This window comes from Nerophis ophidion, linkage group LG09 (assembly GCF_033978795.1).
Source record: "Nerophis ophidion isolate RoL-2023_Sa linkage group LG09, RoL_Noph_v1.0, whole genome shotgun sequence".
Lineage (NCBI taxonomy): Eukaryota > Metazoa > Chordata > Actinopteri > Syngnathiformes > Syngnathidae > Nerophis > Nerophis ophidion.
This window is the reverse complement of record NC_084619.1, coordinates 60648039-60671272: the sequence shown is the minus strand read 5'-3', so window position 1 is coordinate 60671272 and position 23234 is coordinate 60648039. Positions and strand designations below refer to the sequence as shown.

General features: G+C 37.3%; 1 protein-coding gene across 2 annotated transcripts in view; it reads right to left on the bottom strand.

The window, feature by feature from the left end:
• The window catches only part of plcb1 (phospholipase C beta 1), a 63732-nt gene that overhangs the window by 9107 nt on the left and 31391 nt on the right, over positions 1–23234 (bottom strand). For both annotated transcript variants that reach the window (XM_061911377.1, XM_061911376.1), the window contains exons 16-29: positions 23064–23160; positions 22900–22984; positions 21514–21638; positions 21292–21446; positions 21063–21230; positions 20902–21001; positions 15014–15118; positions 12564–12676; positions 12275–12425; positions 9333–9386; positions 9084–9261; positions 8881–9013; positions 4570–4646; positions 4407–4496 (exon numbers count right to left, since the gene is read on the bottom strand). In XM_061911377.1, the coding sequence (XP_061767361.1) occupies positions 4407–4496; positions 4570–4646; positions 8881–9013; positions 9084–9261; positions 9333–9386; positions 12275–12425; positions 12564–12676; positions 15014–15118; positions 20902–21001; positions 21063–21230; positions 21292–21446; positions 21514–21638; positions 22900–22984; positions 23064–23160 (1631 nt within the window). The remainder of the gene's footprint in view (positions 1–4406; positions 4497–4569; positions 4647–8880; positions 9014–9083; positions 9262–9332; positions 9387–12274; positions 12426–12563; positions 12677–15013; positions 15119–20901; positions 21002–21062; positions 21231–21291; positions 21447–21513; positions 21639–22899; positions 22985–23063; positions 23161–23234) is intronic.

The following is a 23234-nucleotide window of genomic DNA, read 5'->3' as shown; positions in this document are numbered from 1 at the left end:
ACAAAGCTAATGTTTTCAAAGCTGCAGAATAATAAATATAAATTGACACATGCAGACCGTTAGCATTCTACCATGCTAACATTAAAATGCTAACAGTTTAAGCCAATCAGTATCGCGGCCACTGATTGGCTCAGCCTCAAGGCAGGATGACTAACATTAGCACGCTCACTTTTTGCGCCAGACTCATATGAACTGGTGCTCGACACATGCTAACTGTTAGCATGCTTACATTAATGTTTTGACATGCTACATTTTTTAGCCAAACACTTCAGAGTAATTTAACTCGGTACTTCACACATGCAAACGGTTGGCATGCTAACGTTAGCATTCTAGCATGCTAACATTAACATGCTAATTGTTTGAGCCAATTTTGCAACCGGATACCTGAGAGTCATATAACTTGGTACTTGACACATGCTAACGTTTTCAGCTAAATTTACATGCGTACGCTTCATAGTCTTACGATTTGGTACTTGACACATGCTAACGTGTTTAGTAAATTTACATGCATACGCTTCATAATTGTATAACTTGATACTTGACACATGCTAACGTTTTTAGCTAATTTTAAGAGCGTACGCATCATAGTCATACGACTTGGTACAGGACACATGCTAACTTTTTTATAGCAAATTTTAACTCCATACGTTTCATAGTCATATAACTTGGTATTAAACACATGCTAACTTTTTCAGCCAATTTTACAGCCGACCACATCAGAGTCCCTTAATTTTTTACTTGACATACACAAACATTGTAAGCTAATTTTACATGCGTACACTTCAGTCATACAACTTGGTACGTGACACATGCTAACGTTTTCAGCTAGTTTTACATGCATACACTTCATAGTCTTACGACTTAGGAATTGACACATGCTAACCTTTTTAGTTAATTTTACATGGGTATGCTTCATAGTAATATAACTTGGTACTTAACACCTGCTAATATTTTTTGCAAAATTTTCCTGCGTGCGCTTCATAGTCATATAACTTGGTACTTGACACATGCTAACTTTTTCAGCCAATTATACAGCCGACCACATCAGAGTCCCTTAATTTTTTACTTGACATACGCAAACATTTTAAGCTATTTTTACATGCGAACGCTTCATAATCATCTAAGTTGGTACTTGACACATGCTAACATTTTTAGTTCATTTTAAATTCGTACACTTCATAGTCATACGACTTGGTACTTGACTCATACTAACCTATTTAGTTAATTTTACATGCGAATGCTTCATAGTCATATAACTTGGTACTATGAATTTATTAACGTGGACCCCCGACTTAAACAAGTTGAAAAACTTATTCGGGTGTAACCATTTAGTGGTCAATTGTACGGAATTTGTACTGAACTGTGCAATCTACGAATAAAAGTTTTAATCAATCAATCAATCAATCAATCAATCAAAACCTGACACATGCTAAAGTTTTCAGCTAATTTTACATGCGTACGCATCATAGTCATAAGACTTTGGTAGTTGACACATGATAACTTTTTATAGCTAATTTTACATGCTTATGCTTCATAGTCATAAAACTTTAGTACTTGGCACATGCTAACTTTTTTCTTTAATTTTAAATGCGTATGCTTCATAGTAATACAACTTGATACTTGACACACGCTATTGTTTTTCCGCTAAATTTACATGCGAACGCTTCATAATCATATAAGTTGGTACTTGACACATGCTAACCTTTTAGGTTAATTTTACATGCGTACGCCTAAAAGTCATATAACCTGGTACTTGACACATGCTAACGTTTTTAGTTAACTTTACATGTGTACGCTTCATAGTCATACTGTATAACCTGGTACTTGACACATGCTAACGTTTTTAGTTAATTTTACATGCGTACGCTTCACAGTTATGAGACCTGGTACCTGGGACACATGCTAACATATTTAGTTAATTTTACATTTGTAGGCTTCATAGTCATACGACTTGATACTTGACACATGCTAACTTTTTTATAGCAAATTTTACATTCGTACGCTTCATAGCCATACGACTTGGTACTTGACACATGCTAACTTTTTTTTGCAAGTTTTTGCATGTGTACGTTTCAGAGTGATATAACTTGGTATTTGACAAATGCTAACTTTTTGGCTAATTTTACATGCGTACGCATCATAGTCGTAAGACTTGGTACTTGACACATGCTAACTTTTTAGCTAATTTTACATGCAAACACTTTTCTAATCATATGCCTTGCTACTTGACACATGCTAACTTTTTTTGTGCAAATTTTTGCATGTGTACGCCTCACAGTCATATAACTTGGTACTTGACACATGCTAACTTTTTTCTAGCAAATTTTACATTCGTACACTTCATAGCCATACGACTTGGTACTTGACACATGCTAACTTTTTTTTGCAAGTTTTTGCATGTATACGTTTCATAGTGATATAATTTGGTACTTGACACATGCTAACTTTTTGGCTAATTTTACATGGGTACGCATCATAGTCGTAAGACTTGGTACTTGACACATGCTAACTTTTTAGCTAATTTTAAATACGAACACTTTTATAATCATATGGCTTGCTACTTGACACATGCTAACTTTTTTTGCAAATTTTTGCAGTGTATGCCTCACAGTCATATAACTTGGTACTTGACACAGGCTAACTTTTTTATAGCAAATTTTACATGAGTACGCATCTTAGTCATATAACTTGGTACTTGACACATGCTAACCTTTTTTATAACAAATTTCACATGCATACGCTTCATAATCGTATAACTTGGTACTTGACACATGCTAACGTTTTCAGCCAATTTTTCATTCATAGGCTTTATAGCCATACGATATGATACTTGACACATGCTAATGTTTTTAGCTAATTTTACATGCGTACGCATCATAGTCATACGACTTGGTACTTGACACATGCTAACTTTTTTTTTTTTAGCAACGTTTACATGTGTACGCTTCACAGTCATACGACATGTTACTTGACACATGCCAACGTTTTTAGCAAATTTTACATCCGTACGCTTCATAGTCATATAATTTGGTACTGTACACGTGCTAACTTTTTTTTTTTTGTGCAAATTTTACATGCGTATGCTTCATAGTCAACGACTTGGTACTTGACACATGCTAACTTTTTTTTTTTTTAGCAAATTTTACATGCGTACGCTTCATAGTCATATAATCTGGTACTTGCCACATGCTAACTTTTTTTTTTTTTTAAGCACATTTTACATGCGTGCGCTTCATAGTCATACAACTTGGTACTTGACACATGCTAACTTTTTAGCTAATTTTACATGCAAACACTTTTATAATCATATGCCTTGCTACTTGACACATGCTAACTTTTTTTGCAAATTTTTGCATGTGTACGCCTCACAGTCATATAACTTGGTACTTGACACATGCTAACTTTTTTCTAGCAAATTTTACATTCGTACACTTCATAGCCATACGACTTGGTACTTGACACATGCTAACTTTTTTTTGCAAGTTTTTGCATGTGTATGTTTCATAGTGATATAATTTGGTACTTGACACATGCTAACTTTTTTTTTTTTAGCAACGTTTACATGTTTAGCAAATTTTACATGCGTACGCTTCATAGTCATATAATCTGGTACTTGCCACATGCTAACTTTTTTTTTTTTTTAAGCACATTTTACATGCGTACGCTTCATAGTCATACAACTTGGTACTTGACACATGCTAATTTTTTTTTTTTTTAGCAAAATTTACATGTGTACGCTTCATAGTCATACGACATGTTACTTGACACGTGCTAACTTTTTTTTTTTTTAGCAAATTTTACATGCGTATGCTTCATAGTCAACGACTTGGTACTTGACACATGTTAACTTTTTTTTTTTAGTAAATTTTACACGTGTACGCTTCATAGTCATATAATCTGGTACTTGACACATGTTAACTTTTTTTTTTAAGCAAATTTTACATGCGTACGCTTCATAGTCATACGAATTGGTACTTGACACTTGCTAACTTTTTTTTTTTTAGCAGATTTTACATGTGTACGCTTCATAGCCATACGACATGGTACTTGACACATGCTAACTTTTTTAGCTAATTTTTGCATGTGTACGCATCATAGTCATACGACTTGGTACTTGACACATGCTAACTTTTTTTTTGTTGCAAATTTTACATGTGTACGCTTCATAGTCATCCGACATGGTACTTGACACATGCTAACTTTTTTAGCTAATTTTTGCATGTGTACGCATCATAGTCATACGACTTGGTACTTGACACATGCTAACTTTTTTTTTGTTGCAAATTTTACATGTGTACGCTTCATAGTCATACGACATGGTACTTGACACATGCTAACTTTTTTAGCTAATTTTTGCATGTGTACGCATCGTAGTCATACAACTTGGTTCTTGAGCTGCATCTTACTCTTCTGCCAGATGTTTCTCCTTGGTCTTGGCCAGGTTGATCTTCTCCGTCCTCCTCCGATCCATCTGCCTCTTCAGCTCCTTCTTCTCCCTGAGTGGCATCGCGGTCGTCGTCACGCAGCGAGACAACAAAGGACGGCCACCTTGACAGATGTTTGACTTACTTGCAGCAGACGTCTTTGAGCTTCTTCATCTGCGTGCCGTGGTTCTCCTCGGCCAGAGAGCTCAGTCGCTCCGTCAGCTGGCAAACACACAAACGTTGTCCTTTGAAAGTGAAAAGTTGACTTTTTTCCAAACAATACATCAGTGAAGTGGGACCGTGCTTTATCAGTATCAGGCTGCAAACAGCGCTTTGAGAAGCTGCCCGCTGCAGAACTGAGCCATAAACGTTCTCATTTTGATAAAAAAAAAAAAAGAATAAATCGTCAAAAATTGTTTAGTTTTGTAGGCTAAAGTGAATAGAAGAGAAAACAGGATATTTTATTCGTCATTGGAAAAGAAAATGACATAATTTTGTTGACTGACGGATAAAATAGACAGTTTAAAAAACCTGCAAAGATTACTAACTAAAAACTGTGAAATAGACTCAAATAATTGTTGATCTTGCGCAAACTGTCAGCTTATCTATAGAAAATTAAGCCGCAAAAAAAATAAATAAATAAATAAAAAATACATATATAGGGCAGCACGGTGGAAAAAGGGGTTAGTGCATCTGCCTCACAATACGAAGGTCCTGAGCAGTCCTGGGTTCAATCCCGGGCTCAGGATCTTTCTGTGTGGAGTTTGCATGTTCTCCCCGTGAATGTGTGGGTTCCCTACGGGTACTCCGGTTTCCTCCCACCTCCAAAGACATGCACCTTGGAATAGATTGATTGGCAACACTAAATGGTCCCTAGTGTGTAATTGTGAGTGTGAATGTTGTCTGTCTATCTGTGTTGGCCCTGCGATGAGGTGGCGACTTGTCCAGGGTGTACACCGCCTTACGCCTGATTGTAGCTGAGATAGGCACCAGCGCCCTCCGCGACCGCAAAGGGACTAAGCAGTGGGAAATGGATGGATGGATAGCTGAGATAGCTCCAGCGACCCCGAAAAGGACAAGCGGTAGAAATGGATGGATGGATGTATACAAATGACTCATTTTTATCACTTATATGACCCAGACCCTTTTGGGTCCCTGGGACCTTCAACAGCCACCAAAATTGTGGGGGAGCCTTACTTTTGAAAAGGAAAAAATATCAACATTTCCGCCGCATTCTTGAATTTGTCAGTGTGCGGCCATGAGTAAAAAAGTCTGGACCCCCCAGGTTTAGGCTATGTCTACACTAAGCCGGATAACCGCTTAAACGAATAATTATTTAGCCTAAGCCCCGTTTCAGCCACACTAAACTATCCTTTAAGGCAGGGGTCTCAGACAAGCGGCTCGAGGGCCAATTGCGGCCCGCCAGATGTTAGTTTGCGGCCCCCACTTTAAAATGAAAGTTTAACGTTGGTGCGGCCCGCAAGTTTTATATGAATGGCGCTTGACAGCGTTGTGTGCGGAGCTGAAGGAATCTATCAATCACGGTTTGGTATGTGGCTCTCGAGGGCCAAACATTGACGTCACTTGTGTGATGCAAGCAGAGAAACGTTTTGCCGCTTTTCCACTGGATCCGCACGTGCTCTTCCTCCCACCATCCCTCCCTTGCTCGCCCGCCTTCGCTCTCTCTCGCTCTCTCTGTCATTGTGTGTGTGTGTCTCTCTCGCTCCCTCCCCCGGCGCCGGGGAGACGAGTGGCCCGGTAGCTTCCGAAGCACTCCGCCGAAGGGCCGAGCGACAATACAAAACTGTGGTGTACTGGACCCCAGCGCTGATACTCCGACAGAGAGTTTCTGAGCGAATCGGACGTGTAACATATTAGTCGTGATGTTAGCCCATTAGGGGCTAATTGTGCTACCGTAACTGTAAACTCCAAGGCAAGCCGCCCCCTCCTGTTGGCTCCTGACCGAGACAATTGTTATTTGGGTTCAAAATGGCTCTTTGAACTTTCTGGGTTGCCTACCCCTGCGTTAGTGGAAAAGCGGCAAATGGGTGAAAGCGACAAAAACGTTGCCATGGAGACGAGGGTTTTCTTACGAGCCTGGCTGGAGTCGCAGTGCGACACCTGTCCGTCAGTAATAACAGTCCCCGATAACCTGGACCAATTCAAACCGTTATTTGTTTTTTTTTATTGTTTAATTTGCGTTGCCTCACATTACTTAATTCTCATTTTGTTCATTTATATTTTGATTTTATTTTGCTTTGAAAATAAAAAACATTCAAACATATTTTTTTGCAGCCCAGCCTCACCCAGACTCTGCTTCCAGTGGCCCCCACGTAAATTGAGTTTGAGACCCCTGGTTTAAGGTAACCCTCCATGGACAATTTTTTACAGGGGTAAGTGCGGCGTCTATTTCTTGAATCTCCGGCTCTTAGCTTTGTGTGGACTCATTGATCGCTGACAAACTGAGTCCGGAGAGGAAGTGAGGCCAGAAAGAACGCATCACAGCCAGTTTCATAATAAAGCGGTTTCATAACTAACCACTGGAAATATGGAGGCGAGTCCTCCAGACATGCTTGGGTTTCTCCTTCTTCCACATGTACAGATGCTTGTGGAAATTACACACAAATACCTTAAGAGGAATTGCAGCTATTTAGGATACAACACTTCTCAGACTGCAAGAGAACTTTCGAACGTCAAGGTCAGCTGTTTACCGAAAAACTTAGTCCATTTGTCGAAGGACAGAGTCAACGAGAATGCGTTTTGTTACATCCCGTGGATGTGATAAAAAAAGGTAGCGTGTGCTTTGTATTACCTTGTTGTTGAGGGAAGACTACGGAAAATGGCGAATGCTTTTGGACTGGCAAAGCAGACTGTATTAGTTATTGACCGCCGGGTATGTCGCAGACTCAACGTCTAGGTCCAGAGTATATAAAGTCACCAAAACGAATGGAGGTTAAGGCAAAATAGTGATATTTAGATCCCTAGATTGACTGATGTAAAATGTTTTTTATCGCATTGTTTACGTGTCTAATAACGATTTGATTAATTTATGACGGCTCAGGTGTGATTCACTACAATAGGGCCCCACAGCACACTGGATTCCAGTTCATTGAAATACTACAACACTGGATATTGTTTAGATAAGTTCGATTTAAGAACTTGGGAAATTTGAAATTGGAAACGTGAAATTTAAGAACGGATAAGGTTAGGTGGCTGTCGGGTGGCATCCTGAGCAGATGCCCGAACCACCTCATCTGGCTCCTCTCCATGTGGAGGAGCAGCGGCTTTACTTTGAGCTCCTCCCGGATGGCAGAGCTTCTCACCCTATGTCTAAAGGAGAGCCACGCCACACTAAACGCCTCCCTAGAAACGTCCAACCGGTAGGAGGCCACGGGGAAGACCCAGGACATGTTGGGAAGACTATTTCTGGCCTGGGAACGCCTCGGGATCCCCAGGGAGGAGCTGGACGCTGGGGAGAGGAAAGTCTGGGCTTCCCAACCTCGGATAAGCGGAAGTAGATGGATGGAGTGATGGATAAGGTTAGGTGGGATTAACCCTGGAACACTTCATACTTGCCAACCCTCCCGGATTTTCCGGGAGACTCCCGAAATTCAGCGCCTCTCCCGAAAACCTCCCGGAATAAATTTTCTCCCGAAAATCTCCTGAAATTCAGCGGAGCTGGAGGACACGCCCTCTCCAGCTCCATGCGGACCTGAGTGGGGACAGCCTGTTTTCACGTCCGCTTTCCCACTATATAAACAGCTTGCCTGCCCAATCACGTTACAACATCTACGGATTTTAATAAAAAACTTCACACACAAGGAGACGAAGCAGAAGAACGAGGAAGTTACATCCATGGCGACGCCGTCTGTAATAGAGTGATTCTATGTTGTCTGTCGCCATCTCCTGGTGAATGTTGGCTATAGCGTTATGGGGTTGCTTTTTGATTGGCCAACGATTTATGTGGTGTTGCGCACCTGATGGCATGTGACTCTCGCCAGTACGCAAATGGCAGAACAAAGGTTACTCAAGTGTCGTTGTCTTTTTTTTCGTAACCAGCAAGCACAGTACAGTTAGTAGAACAACTGTGTTTTTATTACTGTGTATTTGATAGGTGCCGTCTGTAATTCAACTATTTATTTTATTTATATATGTAATAAAATAAACATATATAGCTAGAATTCACTGAGAGTCAAGTATTTCATACAAATATATACATATGAAATATATATGAAATACTCGAGTTGGTGAATTGTAGATGTAAATATACTACTCCCCTCTTAACCACGGCCCGCCCCAACCACGCCCCAGAACACGCCTCTGCTCCACCCCCCACCTCCCGAAATCGGAGGTCCCAAGGTTGGCAAGTATGGATAACCTTATCTGGCTTAGTGTAAACGGGGCCTGAGATAGTTCAATCAAGTGGCAACAAATGCGAGCAGAAACATGGCGTCACCGTCTTGATGTGCTCCCTCTGCAGGTACTTCTGGCTGTAGTACTGTTCCTGCCTCAGCGCCACCAGCTGCTGCTGCTGCTCCTCCCTCAGCGTCTGGAGGCGCTCGTCGCGCTCGCCCTCGGACACCGCCGCCCTGGGGCCAACAAGGCAAAGTGCTGAGACCTGGTTAAGGTAAGTCAGGAGCGGAGGAGGGCGCGGCCGACCTGCTCTTGCTGCGCTGCCGGGACGTCTTCTTGTACTTGGTGTTGACGTCCCTCAGCAGCTCCGAGGTCTTCTTTTGGTGCTTCCTCACCAGCTCCTTCAGCTCCTTGAACTGCCGCCTCTGCTCCTTCTGGTAGACTTTGGACTGCTGCAGGCCGGCCAGCGAGCACGCCGGCACGTCTGCGCGGCGTTGGAGAGCAGCGAGTGAGACGACCTTACGCAGCGTGGACCCCGCAGGAATGTGCACTTACCTATCAAAACACTCAAAACCAAATCCTCCGTCTTCGCCGCCGGCTTGGCTGCATCTGAAGTCGAGGAGAGGAGAAGGAACGTCATGGGGAAGACGAAATGGTAAATGGGTTGTACTTGTATAGCGCTTTTCTACCTTTCTAAAAGGAACTCAGATCACTTTGACACTATTTCCACCTTCACCCATTCACACATTGATGGCAAAAAAGTAGAAAGTAGCTTTGACTCCAGCAGAGGGCGCTGTCTCACAAGTCAATACACGCAATATTTTCCGGCAGAAAGACGCTCTGACAAGACGTGATGTTGTGCAACCAATACGATATTTAGTGTGAGGGTGCACCAAAAAAAAAATCCTATTCATGCCGGCTCTAAATGTATTCATAATTTAAAAAAAAAATCTATATAGTAAAAATTATAACAATTCAAAATTATTAATAATTTTTAAATAAATAAGTTTTATACATTTTTTTTTTTAATTTTTTGAATACGTTTTTTGGTCATCTCCAATCAACCAGAAGGAGCTTTTGTAACCTGTAACCTGTTTTGGAAAAAGTATCATTATTGTCATTCCAAATAATACACTGCAAGAATTGGTTTGAATGAAGAATCATGTTGATTGAACCGTTAGGTGTCCTAAAAGTCAACTTCCTAATTTATAATCATTAAATAATTGTAAATAATAAAATAATATTCATTTATTATTATGAATATTAATAATATTACACTAATATTATTAACAATAATACATTATTATTACACCCAGTAGGTTCACTAATAACAATCCTAATGATATATTATTATCATAAATGCACTAATATTAATCATAATAATTTACTTTTATGATTATTATAGTGAATTATAATGATTACACCCAGGACATGCACTACTAATAATCATATTCATAGTGTGTGAATGTGAACGTGAATGTTGTCTGTCTATCTGTGTTGGCCCTGCGATGAGGTGGCGACTTGTCCAGGGTGTACCCCGCCTTCCGCCCGATTGTAGCTGAAATAGGCGCCAGCGCCCCCCGCGACCCCGGAAGGGAATAAGCGGTAGAAAATGGATGGATGGATGGATAATAATATATTACTATTATTAATTGAAAAATAATAATCCAAATATTAATTTATTACTATGATCATTATTAGCATGGTATTGTGATTACACCCATTATATACACTAATATTGTTAATAATATTACATTATTATTATGCTTACAACTGGTATGTTCACTAATAATAATAATCTTAATGATACATTACTATTATAAATGCACTAGTAATAATCATAACAATTTACTATTATGATTATTATTAGTTCATTATGATTACACCCAGGAGATGCACTACTAATAATCATATTCATAATAATACATTACTATTATTAATTCAATAATAATAATCATATTAATTTATCATTATGATCATTATTAGCACATTATTATGATTACGCCCATTATATACACTAATATTGTTCATAATATTATATTATTATTCTGCTTACACCCAGCATGTTCACTAATAACAATCTTAATGATATATTATTATTATAAATGCACTAATAATAACCATAAGAATTTACTATTATGATTATTATTAGTGCATTATAGTGATTACACCCGGGATATGCACTACTAATAATCATATTCATAATAATATATAAATATTATTAATTCGATAATAATATTCATAACATTAATTTATAATTATGATCATTATTAGCACATTATTATACTTACACCCAGTAGGTTCACTAATAACAATATTAATGATATATTACTATCATAAACGCACTATTAATAATCATACTAATTTACTATAATGATTATTATTACTGCATTATAATGATTACACCCAGGAGATGCACTACTAATAATCATATTCATAATAATATATATACTATTATTAATTCAATAGTAATAATCATAATATAAATGTATTATTATGATCATTATTAGCACATTATTATAATCATGCCCATTATATACACTAACATTGTTCATATTATTACATTATTATTATGCTTATACCCAGAACGTTCACTAATAACAATATTAGTGATATATTATTATTATTAGAAATACACTAATAATAATCATAATAATTTACTATTATTATGATATATGTTATAATATTATTAGTGCATTATAATGATTAAACCCAGGAAATTCACTACTAATAATCATATTCACAATAATATATTATTGTTATAAATACAATAATAATATTAATAATATTAATTTATTATTAACGTTATTATTAGCGCATTATTATGATTACGCCCAAAAGATACACTAATATTATTCATAATAATACATTCTTATTATGATGACGGCCAGTTGGTTCACAAATAACAATCTTAGTGATATATTATTATTATAAATGCACTAATAATGATCATGAAGATGTCAGGTTCAAACACTTATGGCATCTATTAAACAAGACAAGAAGCAAGGAATTAAACCGAGATAGAATTCAATTTAGCTCAATTGAGATCTACAAAGCAGAGAGGAAGCAGGGCCTGACTCCCCGCCAAGCACCTTTTCTTTGAACTGTTTTGTGACCAAAGGCAGCGGCTGTTTACGACCCCCTACCTTTAGAAACAGTTGTTGTCCTGTAATCAGGGAAAGTCCAAATAAAAGAGGAGGCGTACAATTTTTTGCCAGGGCCTGATGAGACTGTACAAAGAGTACAGTCCAGACGTCTCTCCTCAATTGAGCCAAATTTAATTCTGTCTCTGTTTAACTCCTTGCTTTTGTCTTGTTTAATAGATGTCATCAGTTTGAACCTGACATGGGGCCCTTTGGGAGTCTAATAATAATCCTAAATAAGTAATAGCAAGGACCATGTTAAACAATACTGCACACTTTTTACAGTACAAAAGACTAAGTTAAAGTACTCAAGTGTGCCGATCGAGACGCAGCCAAAGTCTGTGTCGGCGCTACCTGTGCTCGCTGCTTGCTGATTGGCCGCAGAGCGCTTAGGCGTTGCAGCTAGGGGGGCATGGCCGGTGGGGCCAGGGGCGGGGCTGAGTCCATTCTCCACCAACGTCGACTTGGGATCGTTCTTGCGGTCTACGCCGCTGTCGGCTTCGTCCTAAGCGCAGGAAAGAAGCAGAAAGGTTTCCTCCGAGACTTCTTGGTAAATTTGTGACTGTTCGATGATTCCCGATTTAATCAGAGGGATCGGATCGTGGCACAAACTAATAATGGCATATTTCTACTTTCTGGCGACCTCGGTCTGTGCGTCGTCCTCGCCGTCCTCCAGCGTCAGCGCCGCCAACTGTTTGGACCGCTGCTCCAGCAGGTTGACGTATCGAATGGGGTTGGACAGAGCCTCGATCACATCTACACAGAAAGGAAAGCAACATTCCATTTGTGTATATTGCAGCTAGCTTATAGCATGCTAATGTTATCATGCTAACAGTTGGCATATGTCAAGTACCTAGTTTTACAACTCTGAAGTAAACTTTTGCAAAACTACACAAAATAAAGTTGGCATGCTGTTATCATGCTAAAAGTTAGCATATATAAAATACTAAAAAAAAAAAAGTTAGCATGCTAACGGTTAGCATATGTCAAGTACCAAGTTATACGACTGAAGTGAACTAAAATAAAAAAATAAGTTAGCATGCTAATGTTATCATGCTACCAGTTACCATACGTCAAATACTAAGTTACATGACTCTAGGGTTAACTGTTGCAAAATTAGCAAACATAAGTTAGCATGCTGACAGTTAGGATATGTCAAGTACCAAGTTATATGACCTTAGGGTTAACTGTTGCAAAATTAGCCCAAAAAATTCAGCATACTAAAAACGTAGCATATATGAAATACTAAGTTTTTGACTCTTGGGTAAACTGCTGTAAAATTTGCAAAAAAAAGTTAGCATGTTTATGTCAACATGCTAGCAGCTAGCATATGTGAAATACCAAGTTATATGACTCTGGAGTAAACAGTTGCAAAATTTTAAAAATAAGTTAACATGCTAATTTTATCATGCTAAAAGTTAGCATATATGAAATACTAAGTTTTTGACTCTGAGGTAAACTGTTGCAAAATTTGTCAAAAAAAAGTTAGCCTGCTAATGGTTATTATACATTGAGTACCAAGTTATACGACTCTGAAGTAAACTGTTGTAAAATTAACCAGAAAAAAAGCTACTATGCTAATGTTATCATGCTAGCAATTAGCATACGTCAAGTACTAAGTTCTGTCATTCTAGGGTAAACTGTTGCAAAATTAAAAAATAAGTTAGCATGCTAATGTTATCATGCTCTAACAGATAACATACATTAAGTACTAAGTTATATGACTCTAGGGTAAACTGTTGCAAAATTATCAAAAATAGTTAGCATGATGACAGTTAGCATATTTCAAGTACCAAGTTGTATGACTTTGGGGTAAACATGCAAAATTACCAAAAAAAGTTATCAGGCTAATAATAACATGCTGTCAATTAACGTAAGTGAAATATCATGTTATATGACTCCAGGGTTAACTGTTATAAAATTTGCCAAAAAAAGTTAGCATGCTACAACTTAGCATAAATGAAATATTAAGTTTTTGACTCTGGGCTAAACTGTCATAAAATTAGAAAAAAAAAAAAAAGTTAGCATGCTAATATTACCATGCAAACAGTTAGTGTATGTCAAGTACCAAGTTTTTTGCCTTTGGGGTAAACTATTGTAAAAACTAGCAAATAATGTAGCATGCTAACAGTAAGCATATGCCAAGTACGAAGTTATATGACTTTGGGTTAAACTTGCGAAATTAGCAAAAAAAAAAAAAAAAGTTATCATGCTAATAATAACATGCTATCAGTTAACAAGTGAAATACCAAGATATATGACTCTAGGGTAAACTGTTGCAAAATTATCCCAAAAAAAGTTAGCATACTGAAACTTTGGATATATGAAATACTAAGGTTTTGACTGTGGGGTAAACTGTTGTAAAATTAGCAAAAAAAAGTTAGCATGTTTATGTCAACATGCTAGCAGCTAGAATATGTGAAATACCAAGTTATATGACTGGGGTTAACAGTTGCAAAATTTAAAATGAAGTTAGCATGCTAGTGTTATCATACTAAAAGTCACCATGGATAAAATACTAAATGTTTTACTCTGGGGTAAACTGTTGTAAAATTAGCAAAAAAATAATTAGCACGCTAATGTTAGCATGCTAACAGTTAACATGTGTCAGGTGCCAAGTTATATGATTCAAATTGTTAATACCAAGTCTCCTAAACCATCAAAATAGTGTTACCAACGGTAAAGGACTAGCCAATAAGTGTATAGCTGCTAGCAAACTAGCAACAAAACTGTACATGCTAACTGAATCTCATAACGTTAGCCTGAGAACGCTACCGCTAACGCAGCACCACCCCTTGAAATAACTGTGAATGTTTACTACGAAAAGTTTCACCACTTCTAGACCCACATAGGCCTCCTTAGTTATTCAATGGCTAGCCAAGTATGCTAGTACCGAGCATAAATATAAATACATTGTCAGCCTAGGTAAACAACGTGGCGGCCATCTTAGAGGGGGCCACTTTCTTTCTAAGGCAAAGCAATACAATGCCTTGTATATTGAAAATAAATCATAGCTTGCTTATTTCTCAATCTGATTTCAAGCAGTTTACTTCACAGAAAAGGTAAAATGGTGCTATTTTGTTTTGTGTTTACCTGCAAAGGTGTCAGGAACGTAGTCTTTGACTTCAATGTAGACGAATACGGCGGGCAGAATCAGAGACTGGTTTTTCTCATTCCTCAGGCCGATGTAGCGATAACCTGGACAGGAAGACATCATCGAGTCTTCTGTTTGTTCAACAATGATGTTAGAGGACCTCACACACGTGTCTTACTTTCTTTTACCTTCTATTTATCTGTTATTTACCTTCTTTGACCATATTTTACATCTACCGTATTTCCTTGAATTGCCGCAGGGCATATAGTATGCGCTTGTCTGGAATTACTGCCGGGTCAAAATAATTAGCGCACGCTTATTATTACCGCCGGATCAAACTTGTGACGTCAGGAGTGACACTTCCCGTGTCATCATTTTCAAAATGGAGGAGGCTGATTTCAATTTCGTTAATTTGAAATCGCATAAAGGGAAGAAGATTAAGAGCTATTCAGTAGGATTTAAGGTCCAAGCTTACATCACACTCACATTTTTACTGCATACCTTTGGTAAGCACAGGAGTGAGAAGAGGTTTTAACCCATTTATAAATACAACCCATTTATAAATTAATTAGCGCCCCGGCGGCAATTCAAGAAAATACGGTATATTCCTTTTTTTAACCTATTTTTACCTTCTTTTTAACTTATTTTATTTATCTTCGTTTACCTTCTATCTAACTTCTTTAACCTTTTATTTATCGGGTTGTACTTGTATAGCGCTTTTCTACCTTCAAGGTACTCAAAGCGCTTTGACACTACTTCCACATTTACCCATTCACACACACATTCACACACTGATGGAGGGAGCTGCCATGCAAGGCGCCAACCAGCACCCATCAGGAGCAAGGGTGAAGTGTCTTGCTCAGGACACAACGGACGTGACGAGGTTGGTTCTAGGTGGGATTTGAACCAGTGACCCTCGGGTTGCGCATGGCCACTCTCCCACTGCGCCACGCCGTTTTTTACCGTTTTCACCTTCTATATACCTTCTTTTATCCTCTTTTTACCTTTTGTTTACCTTCTATGTATCTGTAATTTACCTTCTTTGACCATCTTTCATCTGTTTTTCTTTAACAATATTATACCCTCTGTTTAACTTATTTTATTTTACCTTTCTTTACCTTCTAACTTGTTTTACCTTTTATTTACCATTTTACCATCTGTTTACCTTGATTCACCTTTTATGTACCTTCTTTTATCCTTTTTTTTACCTTCTATTTAACTGCTATTTACCTTCTTTGACCATCTTTTACCTTGTTTTACTGACTATATTCCCTTTTTAACATATATTTTACCTTCTGTTTAACTTATCTTATTTACCTTCGTTTACCTTGAATTTAACTTCTTTCAACTTTTAATTACCATTTTACCTTCTATTTTTACCTTTTAATTACCTTTTGTTTTACCTTCTATTTAACTTTAATTTACCTTCTTTTAAACTCTTATTTACTTTATTTCACCCTCTATGACAATATTTACCTTACTTTACCTTCTATATTCCTTTGTTAAACATCTATTCAACTTATCTTACATTTGATTTACCTGCTTTTTAACTTCTTTTACACTTATTTAGCTTCTATTCAACTTCTTTTGATTTCAATTTACCTTTTACTGAACTTATTTAAAATTTTATTAACTGTAACTTTTTTCTTACCATTTACCTTCTATTTAACTTATTTTATACCTTCTTTTTACTTTATATTCAACTACTTTTACCTTCTATGTCCCCAATTTTACCTTCTATTTAACAGGGACGGCGTGGCGAGGTTGGGAGAGTGGTCCTGCAAAGCAACCTGAGGGTTCCTGATTGGCTCCCCATCTTCTACCAACCTTGTCATGTCTGTTGTGTCCTTGAGCAAGACACTTCACCCTTGCTCCTGATGAGTGGTGGTTAGAGCCTTGCATTGCAGCTCCCGCCATCAGTGTGTGAATGTGTGTGTGAATGGGCGAATGTGGAAATAGCGTCAAAGCACTTTGATTGAAGGTAGAAAAGCGATACAAGTATAACCCATTTACATTATTCTAACTTTTCATTACCTTACTTTATACTTGTATTTATTATTTACTTTCCATTAAACCTATTTTAAGTTTTATTTAATTTATTTTACCTTTTATTTACCTTCTATTTAAATAATTTACCTTTTGTTCGCCTTCTTTTACATTGTATTTAACTTCTTTACCTTTAGTTTACCCTTCTTTACCTTTTATTTACCTTCTTTTATCAGTTATTGCCCTTCTTATACCTTTCATATATTTTCTTTTACCTTCGCTGTAACTTATTTTACTTTCTATTTACCTTTAATGGAACCTATTTTACTTTTCATTTACCCTCTGTTTAATCTATTTTACTTTCCATATTTATTATTTTACCTTTTATTAACCCTGTTTTAGCTTTTATTTACTACTTTAATTTTCCATTTACCCTTTATTAATCTCCGTTTAACTGTCATTTACTTCTTTTAGCTTCTAAATTCCTTATTTTCCCTTTTATTTACCTTGTTTTAGCTTTTATTTACCACTTAAATTTTCTATTTACCTTTTATTTATCTTCGTTTAACTGTCATTTACTTCTTTTAGCTTGTACAGTCATTATTTTCCCTTTTATTTACCTTCTTTTAGCTTTTATTTACTACTTTTATTTTCTATTTACCTTTTATTTATCTTTGTTTAACTCTCATTTACTTCTTTTAGCTTGTACAGTCCTTATTTTCCATTTTATTTACCTTCTTTTAGCTTTTATTTGCTACTTTTATTTTCTATTTACCTTTTATTTATCTTCGTTTAACTGTCATTTACTTCTTTTAGCTTCTACATTCCTTATTTTCCCTTTTTTTAACCTTTTATTTTCCTTGTTTTAGCATTTATTTACCACTTTAATTTTCTGTTTACCTTTTATTTATCTTCGTTTAACTGTCATTATTTCTTTTAGCTTCTACATTCCTTATTTTCACTTTTATTTACCTTCTTTTAGCTTTTATTTACTACTTATATTTTCTATCAACCTTTTATTTATCTTCTTTTAACTGTCATTTACTTCTTTTAACTTCCACATTCGTTATTTTCACTTTTATTTACCTTCTATTTTCCTTGTTTTAGATTTTATTTACCACTTTAATTCTCTATTTACCTTTCATTTATCTTCGTTTAACTGCCATTTACTTTTTCTAGCTTCTACATTACTTATTTTCACTTTTTTTTTTACCTTCTATTACCTTTTATTTACTACTTTGATTTTCTATTTACCTTTTATTTATGTTCATTTAACTGTCATTTACTTCTTTTAACTTCTACATTCCTTATTTTCCTTTTTAATTACCTTGTTTTAGCTTTTTTTTACTACTTTGATTTCCTATTTACCTTGTATTTGTCTTTGTTTAACTCTCATTTACTTCTTTTAGCGTCTACATTCCTTATTTTCCTTTTTATTTACCTTGTTTTAGCTTTTATTTACTACTTTGATTCCTATTTACCTTGTGTATGTCTTTGTTTAACTCTCATTTACTTCTTTTAGCGTCTACATTCCTTATTTTCCCTTTTATTTACCTTCTATTAACCTTGTTTTAGCTTTTATTTACTACTTTAATTTTTTTATTTACTTTTCATTTATCTTCTTTTACCTTCTCCATTCCTTATTTTCCCTTTTTTACCATTTATTTTCCTTGTTTTAGCTTTTATTTACCACTTTAATTTTCTGTTTACCTTTTATTTATCTTCGTTTAACAGCCATTTACTTTTTTTAGTTTCTACATTCATTATTTCCCCTTTTATTTACCTTTTATTTTCAATGTATCTTTTATTTACCTTCGTTTAACTGTCATTGTATCCTTTTAGTTTCTACATTCTTTATTTTCCCTTTTATTTACCTTCTATTTTCCTTGTTTAGCTTTTATTTACCACTTAAATTTTCAATTTACCTTTTATTTATCTTCGTTTAACCGCCATTTACTTCTTCTAGCTTCTACATTCCTTCTTTTCACTTTTATTTACCTTCTATTACCTTTTATTTACTACTTTTATTTTCTATTTACCTTTTATTTATATTCATTTAACTGTCATTTACTTATTTTAGCGTCTACATTCCTTATTTTCCTTTTTATTTACCTTGTTTTAGCTTTTATTTACTACTTTGATTTCCTATTTACCTTGTATTTGTCTTTGTTTAACTCTCATTTACTTCTTTTAGCGTCTACATTCCTTATTTTCCTTATTATTTACTTTGTTTTAGCTTTTATTTACTACTTTGATTTCCTATTGGCCTTGTATATGTCTTTGTTTAACTCTCATTTACTTCTTTTAGCTTCTACATTCCTTATTTTCCCTTTTATTTACCTTCTATTAACCTTGTTTTAGCTTTTATTTACTGCTTTAATTTTCTATTTACCTTTTATTTATCCTTTTTTACCTTCTACATTCCTTATTTTCCCTTTTTTTTACCATTTATTTTCCTTGTTGTACCTTTTATTTACCACTTTAATTTTCTGTTTACCTTTTATTTATCTTCGTTTAACTGTCATTTACTTCTTTTAGCTTCTACATTCATTATTTCCCCTTTTATTTACCTTTTATTTACTACTTTTATTTTCAATTTATCTTTTATGTATCTTCGTTTAACTGTCATTTTATTCTTTTAGCTTCTACATTCTTTATTTTCCCTTTTATTTACCTTCTATTTTCCTTGTTTTAGCTTTTATTTACCACTTAAATTTTCTATTTCCCTTTTATTTATCTTTGTTTAACCGCCATTTACTTCTTCTAGCTTCTACATTCCTTCTTTTCACTTTTATTTACCTTCTATTACCTTTTATTTACTACATTTATTTTCTATTTACCTTTTATTTATGTTCATTTAACTGTCATTTACTTCTTTTAGCGTCTACATTCCTTATTTTTCTTTTTATTTACCTTGTTTTAGCTTTTATTTACTACTTTGATTTCCTATTTACCTTGTATTTGTCTTTGTTTAACTCTCATTTACTTCTTTTAGCGTCTACATTCCTTATTTGCCCTTTTATTTACCTTCTATTAACCTTGTTTTAGCTTTAATTTACTACTTTAATTTTCTATTTACCTTTTATTTGTCCATTTTTACCTTCTACATTCCTTATTTTCCCTTTTATTTACCTTGTTTTAGCTGTGATTTAGTACATTGATTTTCTATTTACCTTTTATTTATCTTTGTTTAACTGTCATTTACTTCTTTTAGCTTCTACATTACCTATTTTCCCTTTTATTTACCTTTTATTAGCTTTTATTTACTACTTGGGATAGGTTGATTGGCAACACTAAATTGGCCTTAGTGTTTGAATGTGAGTGTGAATGTTGTCTATCTATCTGTGTTGGCCCTGCGATGAGGTGGCGACTTGTCCAGGGTGTACCCTGCCTTCCGCCCGATTGTAGCTGAGATAGGCGCCAGCGCCCCCCGCGACCCCAAAAGGGAATAAGCGGTAGTAAATGGATGGATGAATGGATTTTCTATTTACCTTTTATTTATCTCCATTTAACTGTCATTTAATATTTTTAAATTCGACAGTCCTTATTTTCCCTTTTATTTACCTTCTATTTACTACTTTAATTTTCTATTTACCTTTTATTTTCGTTTAACTGTCATTTCGTCTTTTAGCTTCTACATACCTTATTTCCCCTTTTATTTACCTTCTATTACCTTTCATTTACTTTGACCATATTTGACCTTTTATTTAGTACCTTTAGCTTTGATTCACCTTTTTTCTTCTATACTTCTTATTTTACCTCAAATTGACCAATTCTTACCTACTATTAATCTTATTTTTAACCTTCTATTCACTTCTTTCAAGCGTGTCAAAGAGAGCTGCAGTCTTGAGGAATGAAAGGGAGCAGGAGAAGGTGAAGAGAGTGGAGGGTGTGGAAGTACCAGGTCTTACGGCTGACACGGGAATAATGCGATGGCCGATGAACTTCCCTCCTTCCTCGAAGGCGGCGATCCTCAGCGCGGCGAGGGTGGGGAGGATGACCTGCGGAGGACAGCGTGTCACCGTGGCGACCCGGCAGCCGAGCGCACTCTCTCTCTCTCACCTTCTTGAAGATGACGGGCTCCTCGTCCCACACGGGGTTGACGGCGTTGTTGTTCTGCGAGGTCCTGGTCTTCAGAGCCTTCCTCCTGGTGTCCGCGGGGAGGCCGAACATCTCCACCTCCACGTACACGCCCACACGCCGCTCGCTCAGGAACTGGCCCGAGATCACCTGGCGGCGGGAGATAGGCGAGGTGAGGCCGGCGTCCTACAAAAGGAAGGCGGGGGCGCACCTTGACCGAGAGGGTGTTGGCCACGATGCCGTCCACCGTGTTCTCCGTGAAGGGGTCGAAGTGTTTGTCGGGCCGCCGCATGAACTCCGGCTTCAGCCTGTAGCCGCTGCGTCCGTTGTACTCGAACATGAAGAGGTTGAGCTGCATGGAGAGATCTGCAAGGAGCAGCGGTCTTCTGCCACCGCCTCACTTCAACATCAATCATAACAACAAAGCAGCAACCTATGGTTTGGTAGTTGAGCGCCACCAGCTGGCAGCCGGCGTTCCAGAAGAGTTGAGGCATGAAGTTGGACGAGTCCACTCTGGTGCCTTTCGGGTAAATGCGACTGAGCTGGGACTTGTTGTACCTGGTTGGTGTTGGCATGAGGAGAACCACTGGCACACTTGGACTGCTGATGACATGCTCACACATACTTGCCAACCCTCCTCATTTTCAGTTCCCCCTCCCGAAAATCTCCAGGGGCAACCATTCTCCCGAATTTGTCCCAATTTCCACCCGGACAACAATATTGGGGGCGTACTGCCTTTAACGTCCTCTACAACCTGTCGTCATGTCCACTTTACCTCCACACAAACAGCGTGCTGGCCCAGTCACATAATATACGTGACACACACAAGTGAATGCTAGGCACACTGAAGGTGGCCGTATAAACAACTTTAACACTGTTACAAATATGCGCCACACTGTGTACCCACACCAAACAATAATGACAAACATTTCGGGAGAACAGCCGCACCGTAACACAACATAAACACAACAGAACAAATACCCAGAACCCCTTGCAGCACTAACTCTTTCGGGATGCTACGATATACAGCCCCAGCTACTCTCTAAATATCAACCCCACCTCCCCCCCCCCAATCTCCCGAGTTCGGAGGTCTCAGAGTTGGCAAGTATGTGCTCATGTGCTAATCTTATTATTTGCTAATGTGCTAACGTGCTAATAGGCAAATGCAACATTATTCTAGTGTGTTGATACCTTAATATACTAGTATGCTAATGCATTAATTTGCTAGTGTGTTGATCATACTTACCATACTTGTGGGGGGGGGGGGTATATTGTAGTGCCCCGGAAGAGTTAGTGCTGCAAGGGATCCTGTGTATTTGTTCTGTTGTGTTTATGTTGTGTTACGGTGCGGATGTTCTCCAGAAATGTGTTTGTCATTCTTGTTTGGTGTGGGTTCACAGTGTGGCGCATATTTGTAACAGTGTTAAAGTTGTTTATACAGCCACCCTCACTGTGACCTGTACTTATTGGGAGTGAACTGTGGTGGTGAATTTCCCCCAAGGATCAGTAAAGTACTTTCTATGCTATTCTAATATATACAAATGTGCTAATTATATATATAGCCTCAGTCACGAACGCAAGGAGACGAACGGGTAAAGTATGATAACGAGCCCTTGCAATAAAACAACCTCCCCTGACAGTGTCCGTCAAACGCCAGGCGTACCTAATGAAGCGACCACGCAAACATGCAAAGTGAGACGACGGCGGCGCGAATGACAGTTTACGGAAAAAGACATCAAAAGAGGAAGAAGAAGAAGAAGAAGAAGAAGCAGCTGCCGCCGCCGGGCACAGTCGCCATGGCAACGGTCGCTAAGGATACTCGACAAACTCCACCGGTGACTTGGTGAGGTGCTCCAGAGCTTTGGTCTCCACGAAGGACGACATGTGGTAACAGCGGGCCGCCTCTACACACACACACGCACACGCACGTGCACACACACTTTATAAGTGTGTGAAAAGGTGAGCACTCAACTTGTGACTTACTCTTGGAGGCTTCGAAGGAGTTGAACTTGGTGGGCTGCACGTAGTTCACCAGAGTAGACATCTCCTCCGTGGCCACGGCCTCACGCTCCGCTGAGCCCTGAAGAGGAAGAAGAAGAAGATTCATCAATCAATATCCTTTATTTAACCCGGTAAAAAATTAAAAATTATATA